Source organism: Thermobia domestica, chromosome 1 (genome assembly GCF_964235325.1).
Source record: "Thermobia domestica chromosome 1, izTheDome1.hap1.1, whole genome shotgun sequence".
Classification (NCBI taxonomy): domain Eukaryota; kingdom Metazoa; phylum Arthropoda; class Insecta; order Zygentoma; family Lepismatidae; genus Thermobia; species Thermobia domestica.
The window spans coordinates 232,668,491-232,678,130 of NC_137454.1; the positions used below are offsets into that span (position 1 = coordinate 232,668,491).

The window sequence follows — 9,640 nt, forward strand, 5'->3', positions numbered from 1 at the left end:
AAATATTGATACTTCTTCACTGGAATTCGGATGTTTTCACAATTACATCTAAATAACTTTTTCTTAAATATTGAAACACTAGCCAAACTGCTCTTTCTGACACCCAGAACCCTATTCATTTTGTTCAATGCAATTTGTTCGACAAACTCATTAGTCTCATTTTTCATAATTAGGGTTCTCAAAGTCAATAATATATTGCTTTTCCTCAAAATCGAGGCCCTTCTCGCTTCTGGAAATGGTAGATTCACCCCATTCCAGAGAAATTGTTAACCCTCACAAAATACATTTTCCCGAAATTTTTGCTAAGTTTTTGAGATTCTACTAATTACATCCAATTTCTAGTTCCAGTTTCCCGAACTGAATTACGGCTTAGGGGCCGCGGTGGTTCAGTAGTAGAGCGTTCACCTCTGGTTCTTGGGGTCCCGGGTTCAAACCCTGCTCCCGCCAAGTGAACTTTGTAGTGGACAAATACTTAACAGTTAAGAAATATGTAAACAAATACTTGTTTGTGATTGGCCAAAACTGGAAAGTATAAACAAATCTTTATCTCTGACTAGTCGAATGCCTGTCCACGATATTTAAAGGGAACTTTTAGAAATATATTTTTTGTTTATTTTATATAAATTTGTTTTCCTTACAGTTTTCCAATAACTATTTGCTTCCAATCACTATTTTCTTACAGTTTTAATCTTACAAGCAATCTTACAGTTAGACAGGATGTAGAAAATTATTGACTGGGTCATGTTCCCCAGCCCCCTCACTAACGACGCCCATGCACACATATAATAGCAATAACTGAAAAAGCTGTTGTCATCCATTACTTTGATTTTTTTCCCTAAAAAGACTTGCGTTTTGGTGACTGGTTTTATTAGTCGGGATGCTTATGGTAATGATGGCAACGTTGCACAGCATTTTTTGGACAATTTCAAATTTTGCTGCCTGCTCATTAAGGCTTTATCTATGTCAACAGATAAGGGAGTGAAAGTTTGCGCAATTTCAGTGCACCCAATTTCTCACTTTACCCATCATATTAAGTTCGACTCTCACCTCTTTGGAGTGGGATTTCTACCACTCGTGAAAATAAAAATGAGATATAGGAATTTCGTTCTTTTCTTCGAAATGCAATTTTTAAATTTATTTTTTCTACCTTGTGAGGTAGAACTCTCAATAACTTACCAGGAACTATGAACTTGTCCCTGGAGCATATCGCCGATCGTACTCAATGTTTGGTAACCATTTTTTTTTTCGCAGTATTACTTTCATCTTCATGTGTATTGAAAGTTCCTTGGGAGGAGATTTAAAATCACTATTGTCCGTTTAATATAGTTTGGCGCTGTGTTTTGACACAAAATCTGGCTAGTGAATCTTAGCAATCCTTCCCCTTCTTTCCCCTTATCTCAATGGTAACAGTGGCACTAACTCATCAATTTTAGTTCTAGTAGGGTTTGGTATTTGCAAGTTGCGTAAATTTCGAAAGTTTACGTCTTCTCTAATCGGGGCCATCACTTGTGGGGGGCAGAGGAGGGCCAACTACCTCCCAGGAAGGTTTACCGCCATTTTGAGACAAAGTTTTCTTAATCCATATAAGATACGAACATGAAATTATAAATGAGGCATCAAGCAGGTTCACTACATTACATAAACAAAGCAGCACACAAAAGGTAAACAAAACAAAAATGAATCGTGGGCCCATTTCAGTAAAAAATGTCTACTATTAGGGGCCCTAGAAATAACATTTATTTAAGATTTGTCAATATTGTCCCCTTAATTAATATGCCATATATGGAACGGGCCCAGGAGCGTAAGTAATGGCCTCGCAGACCTTGCCGTGAGGGAGGGCACACAGGCTCCGGGGACCCATAAAGAGTAAGAGAAAAGTAGAAAGAAGTTGCCCTAGAATTAGAAAAACAACTTTTTCTAGTTGGCCCAAATACACGTATTAATGCTTGCCCCCCATAAAAAGTTACGGCGCTGTCTCTAATGTGAATTTATTGGTACAGTTCTGCTAATAGTTAACTATATCAGTTTGGTCTTTTTAAACCCTGGGCCGTGGAGAGAAACACAGTCTTACAGGAGGATAGTATTCAGATTTTAAGAAGGTAGGGAAAAGATAGCGAGGATGAGCAAGATGAGAAGAAAGAAGGAAAGAGAATGAAAGAAGCACTTCTACATTTACTTCATAACGAATTTAAGGAGCCAATAAACGAAAAAAGGAAATCGGAACGCACCACCACAATATTTGCGAAAGTGTTGGCAACATAATATTCTGGCAAAATGTATCTTCCGCCAGTTTTGGAGCGTCAGTGTTTGGCCCAATTCTGGCCTTACAGAAGCTACCATCTTGGCATTTACCTGATGGGACTGAGGAAAACCTTAATAAGGAATACCAGCCAGAGCCCATTCTCGATCTACCTATTTTAATGCTTTTTTTTTGTGTGTGTGTTGGACAGTGTCTGGTAAGGGCACCCAAACAGGGCAAATGTGTACTGCTTTAAAATGTTTACATGTTAAAATTCGATTTATACTGTACTTTGAACACGTAATTCAATATGTATTATATTCTTCTTACAGCAGCATGCTTTATTTCCTAATACTTTAAGTCTATGGTTGTTAGTAATTATAATTATTGCATTAGGGTGGTCCTTATTTCTCAAGTTATGTATATCTGAGACCGCACCCCTTAATATTTTTCCTTTTAATGAGAAAAGTATTATCTGTAAATTTGAGTTCATTATGACAACGATAAATGGTGCCGCAAAGACATTTAAATCTTTATAGGAATAAGATTTAGAAAACAGTAGTTTCCTATGTTGCTCAATAGATGGCAATACATTCACAGATTCAGATTATTCTATTTAATCCCATTTTTTAAGCAATTTGGAGCACATTTATGAACAAAATTAAATTCGAAATAATAAATAAATGTCAAACAATTATTTTTTACGACCGTTTACAACCAAATCGTTCTCTCCTTTGGTTTTAATTACAACTGTTATTGTAAATAAAATAATTTTAGGCTTCTTGTAACACGTATTTGCTTTTTTTTTTTTTTTTTTTTTTTGGGTTGACCCAACATATTCTGACGACGAAATCCATGAAGAGCTTCAACATGAAGGCCATAACATTCATAAAGTCATCCGCATACGAAACAATCAAGGTGCAACTTGTATGGTACGCATTCTCACCTCTTCCCAAGATACAATAGACGCCTTACTCACTACTGGCGCATAGATCTATAAACGTCGGCACAGGGTTGAACCTTCACGCTCTCCAGCTCCTCTTCCAGTGAGATGCGAAAAATGTCAAATCTACAATGATCACAACACTGTAAATTGCAAAAATCAGCCAGTCTGTGGACATTGCACAGGACCACATCCTACGCGCCTCTGCACTAACCTTCAACAGCCACCTGAATGCCCCACATGCCATGAACAACATCCGGCCTATAGTTATAAGTGCAAGAATAAACCTCAACCTGATCAACAACATCCTGATTTAGTCGTACCGCTCCGAATGCCAGACTCTCCACCTAAAACCGATCTTCAAACCACTGATCCAGTTACCATTCAGCAGCTTCTTCAATTTCTCACGCTCACCCTACAAAATATTCATCCTTTTCAACGCAATCATATTCTACAACAACTTACCAAAGCTGCTAAATCAGTGTTCAACGTCAACTTCTACGCCACCTATACCAACAATTACGTTCATTTTCATACATCCCGTCAAGAAACAACTGTTTAACCTACCCGTCAATATGGATTTAGTCTTTCTTTTCATGAATATTCGCTCCTTACCTACCAACAAAACCCTTTTCGAAGCACTGTTACTCGAAGAACACGTATCTGTATTTTTGCTGAATGAGACCTTTTTCACCAAGTCTACCGTATGTAATATCCCTCGCTACACACTCACTCGTCATGACAATACAGCTCCTGCCTTACGGGCCAATGGGGGAGTAGCAATTGGCTTTCGCAATCACATACCATCTCGCCATCACATTTGTCCTCTTCCACACCTCCCTGAGCATATCATCATAACTTTGTACTGCAAGTCTATCATCATCACTTTTGCTACTATCTATGTTCGACCCAGTCACCCCATCCCACTTGAATTTTTCAGTCATATTTCTAATACCTATAAACATTTCATCATTCTCGCCGATATAAACTTTCATAGTCGCACTCCGAATGAACGCACACGCTTTACAGACCATATCACCACACACACTACCGGCATCATACATACTCTCCCATCTGCTACTAGACCTGTGTCCAATACCACTCCCGACATCGCCATCACCTCAAATACACTCGCTGCCAACAGTACATTCAAAGTTCTTGATCTTCTTGGTAGTGACCACGCCCCGGTCAAACTTTCATATCATTTTGGCACCACTCGTTCACATACTGCGCTTCCTCCACTACGAACGCCTCGCTTTGATAAAGCCAACTGGAATCAATATCGCACATATCTTACCCATGCTGTCGCAGATCTCCACCCTCCTACATCATCTGACGAGCTATATGCCCACGTTTCTACTATCACTTCTGAGATTACCCGTGCATCCGAATTATTCATCCCAACTTCTAGCTCCACTCCATACCAACCTAAATTACCTCCGCACTACCTAGCTCAGATCAAACGCTCTCGTCAAGCATATCGTGACTACGTCCGGACACAAAATCCCGAAGCACTACGTCTTCACAATCAGCTCCAACGTTCTGTAAAAAACGATATTGAAGCGTACAAAAAGCGCCAATGGATTAAAGCTTGTAACACTCTTGCAGACACAGCACATTCATCACGTTACTGGAAACGTTTCAATGCGCTTTGTGGTAAATTCAGCAAAACGTTTTACCCACTCATCATCAACAACAATCAAGCCGCTTCTGATCAGGACAAGGCGAATGCGTTTGCTGACTACCTCCAAGACATCTTCACCCCTCAACCCTCTGATCATATTTTTTCTCATCCAGTCGATAAAGTCAACACAGCGAGTCATCTCTTCCAACCTAGTGTCAGCCATACATTACCGCCCAATGAACTCACTTCTCCTATTACTGTTGCCGATATCACTTCCGTTGTCCGGACTAAACGAAACTCTGCTCCAGGTTTTGATTCAATTACATATCGCCACATCAAGGAAAGTCCGCCGTCACTACTCCTTTTATTAGCCTCTATCTTCACTTTCATCCTTCGAACAGGCTTTTTTCCTGCCGAGTGGAAGATGTCTAAAACGCTCATGTTCCTAAAACCGAAAAAACCACCCAGTGCTGTATCTTCCTATCGCCCTATACAACTCACTACAACTTTTAGCAAAGTACTTGAACGCATTCTAGTCAATAGGCTCCACCCTTATCTCAGTGCACGCAGTCTCATCCCATCTTTCCAAGCCGGTTTTCGCCCGTCATACTCCATCAATGATCAGCTCCAACGCCTAAGCACCCTTATCACAAATCATTATAATTCTGTACGCCCATCCTGTCTTGTGCTTTTTGACCTTGAAAAAGCATTTGACAAAGTCTGGCATCTCGCCCTCATCTTCAAACTCATCAAACTTAAACTACCAACATCATACATCCGTTTCGTCTATCACTTCTTGGTTTGCCGCATTACATATGTTCATATTAACAATCATTTATCTTATCCAATCTTTCTACACTCAGGTGTCCCTCAAGGATCAGCTTTGTCCCCCTTACTCTACTTGCTATTCGTTTCCGACTTTCCACCTCTGCCTGCAGACGTACATATCTTTCAATATGCCGATGATACCGCCTTCCTTGTACTCGGCCGTACTATTAGACACATCAACCTAATATTGCAGGAATCAATTGACCGTTTCTCTCAGTGGTGTCGAAAATGGAAGCTCACTATAAATGCTTCAAAAACTCAAGCCATAGTATTTCTTCCACCACGCACACGCTCCAGAATTCACAGAAATCCATCACTTCTCTCTCTCTCTCCATACAAAATTCGCAAATTCGTCTCAGCAGAACAGTAACTTATCTCGGCATTATATTTGATCAACATCTTACTTGGACTCCTCATCTGAACTACGTTAAAACTAAAGTCTATAACCGCCTCAATCTCCTAAAACGTCTGACAGGCACGACATGGGGACTTACATCGCACCTCGTTCTAAACACGTATAAGGTTTTTCTCCGTCCCGTCCTGACCTATGGGTTCACTGCCTGGATATCAGCTCCACCTTCGTTCTACTTCAAACTGGCAACCTTCGAGCACCATGCCTTTCGTATCGCTCACCGTATTTCTCTTCCCAGTCCGACTCGTTACTTGTACTCTCTCATAACCTTTCCTACATTGCTTTATCACATTGAATCTCTACGCCGAAACTTCATCACCATTCGCTACCAGCAAGAACAATCACTGCTTTTCGAAACTATGCATCACCTCGCCCTCTCATCTATTCGCCCCCGATACTACCATCTCCCACTCAATTTACTCTTCACACTATATTGCTATACCCTACCGCCTAATCATCCAGACTTAGCACTTGTGCACGATCACCGCCTTCATGTCCATCTTCCGCATATCTACCCGTCATATCAAGCACAGTAACCCCTCTGTCATCTAACAGGGCCTCTCTGTCTACATTGGCCTAGCGTCGCCCCTAGGCAGAAGATAACCCGCATTTGTTTTTATTAACAGGACCTATGTGTTGTGGCGTGCATCGCACCTCATTTCATACCTCATATCCATTTATACACATTTGCATTATTTGCACAATAATGTATTGTATCGTTGTAATCATCATTATTGTATTTATAACTATATATAATTTTGTTAATTACCTCACCTCTAAAATGATTATAGTCGCAAAGACTATAATGACCCAGAATATACAGTAATAAATAAAGTAACATCTCTTAGCCCATCGATTATAACCTTTAATTCCTTAATTTCCATTCCATCCCTTTCCTTAAAGAGGGTGTAGCCCTCTACAGGGTAGCTAGCCCAAGGGCTAGCAAAAAAATTTTTTTTCGTTAACGCTAACCTGCAGAAACTAACAGATAAACATATAAAACAGCAACCTCCTCCACGTCGACAACCTGCTTTATCAGTAGTCATACGTGGGGTCGAGCCAAGTATAAGCGACGATGAAGTCAGCGAGGAACTAAAAGCTGAAGGGCACTCCAGTCTCAAGTGTTTACGCATCAAAAGCGTACATGGCGCAACTTACATGCTCCGCGTTTTGACTAGCTCTCAAGAGACCATTGACGATTTACTTTGCAATGGAGCTTTCATTTATAAAAAACGCCACAGAGTAGAGCCATCACACACTCCAGCTCCCCTTTCATTGCGTTGCGAGAAATGTCAAATTTATAACTCTCATAGCACAGCGGAATGTCGCAATCCTGCGAAATGCGGATACTGCTCGCAACTTCATAACACGAAAACCTGTCCAAACCTTTAAAATCCGCCAGCATGTAGTACTTGTGGAAATGCTCATCCCACTTTTAGCTACAGGTGGAAAGCACGGCCCCGTCCTGAACCAAGCAAGCCAGAACTAGTCGTGCCCTTAAAGGTTACGGCACCTACCGACAATCCTATGGATACGCCAACTTCTGTTTTTCAACCAATTCAAATCAACCAGTTTCTTTCTTTTCTCACCACAGCACTTCAAAATATTCTTCCCTTTCAACGGCAACACGTCTTCCAACAAATTCAACTGGCAGCCAAAAGAATCCTCAATGTTAACTTCCAAGCTACTTACTCTGGTCAAAATGTATATTTTCACTCTTCTATTCTCAACACTGACCTTACAACTGATATACATTGAGTTTTCAGACATGGACTCTCATATTAGTTTATTGTTTCAGAATATCAGCTCCTTACAAGAACACAGGACTTTGTTTGAACAACTTCTTTTGGAGGAAACCATTCATGCATTCTTACTAAACGAAACTCACCTTACAGCTGCACGCTCTAGCAAAGTTTCAAATTATCATGTTCTTCGCCATGACAACACCATACCAGCCCGCAGAGCAAATGGTGGGGTAGCTATTGGTTTCCCTCGAAGCTTACCATATCGCATCTTTCATCCTCCAATACAAAATCTGTCTGAAAACTTGGTTGTTACGCTCTATTATTCAAACCTTTATGTAACCATTGCCACAATCTACATTCGCCCTGGTCATGAGCTTCCTTATGGGTTTTTTCAATATATTTCCAATAACTTCAGAATGTTTGTAATCATGGCTGACATCAATTTTCACAGCCGTACCGATCGTCAGAAACGCCACTTCCAGGATTTCATCACCACTCACACTACCGGCACTATTCTGCAACTACCCAAACCAACTCGACATGTTTCCAACACTACACCAGATGTAGTCATAGTTTCGCATAATCTCATAGACCAATGCACTGTGCACGTACTCGATCCGATGGGCAGTGATCACCTTCCCATTAAACTTTCTATCACACGCCGAGTCTCCAACCTATCCAATTCTATTCCATCACGTGAAGTTCCACGTTTTGATAAAGCAGACTGGGAAGCATACCGCATTTCTCTTGCACGCAGTCTTGAACACTTAGAAGCCCCTACTACAGAAGAAGGTTTATATCATGCGCTTGACGTTATCACATCATCTATTCAGGCATCCGCAAACTCCCATATTCCCAAGTCAACTGTTTCTCCTCATCATCCTCAACTCCCACCCCATTACCTTCCACTTATTCGTCGTTCTAGAGAACTCTATAGAGATTATCAACGCACCGGCAATGTCGAATCCTTAAGGCTTCATAGACAATATCAACGGACAGTCCGAAATTAAACGACGGGCATATAAACAACGGCGTTGGATAGACACTTGCAATAAACTTTCAGATACTGCTCACCTCACGAAATTTTGGAAAAGATTCAACATCCTAACAGGTAAAAAGACACATACGCCATATCCATTAATTCACCATGACAAAGCTCTTCATACCGATAAAGATAACGCGGACGCTTTTGCCGATTACCTACAAAACATTTTCACTCCTCTACCACCAACTAATCAGTCAAAAACTCATCCAGTCGAAAAAGTTAATTTTCAGTCCCCTCACCTTCAACCAAATCCATCCCACTCTCTTCCCGCTAACCATCCACTTACAGCTCCTATCACCACAGTCGAAATTCAAGACACCATAGCACGAAAACGCAATACTGCCCCTGGACTAGATGAGATCACATATCGCCATATCAAAGAAGGACCGTATATTCTCCTACACCTCTTAGCTCTCATTTTTACATTTATACTCAGAACAGGTTACATACCGTCTCACTGGAAAACCTCGAAAGTTTTAATGTTTCAAAAGCCGGACAAACCTGCCAATAGCGTTGCTTCTTACAGACCAATTCAATTAACGTCCATCTACAGCAAAATTCTTGAACGTATTCTCGTTTACAGGCTCCACCAACACCTCTCTGTTAAAAACCTTCTCCCGAATCATCAAGCAGGCTTTCGTCCAAATTACTGTATCAACGACCAACTTTTACGAATGCTCACTATCATAACTGATCATTACAATACAATCAAACCATCCTGCTTAGTATTATTTGATCTTGAGAAAGCATTTGATAAAGTTTGGCACCAAGGTCTCATTGCTAAATTGTTGAATTTCAAACTTC

The 9,640-nt window shown here is 40.6% G+C and overlaps 1 protein-coding gene across 1 annotated transcript; it reads left to right on the top strand.

Annotated features, from left to right (window-relative positions):
* The first annotated feature begins 3,757 nt into the window (after positions 1-3,757).
* On the top strand, positions 3,758-8,801 carry LOC145678972 (uncharacterized). Its single transcript, XM_081749575.1, has 2 exons — positions 3,758-5,323; positions 7,845-8,801. Exons 1-2 carry the CDS (start codon positions 3,758-3,760, stop codon positions 8,799-8,801), a joined length of 2,523 nt encoding a protein of 840 aa, XP_081605701.1.
* The last annotated feature ends 839 nt before the right edge of the window (positions 8,802-9,640 follow it).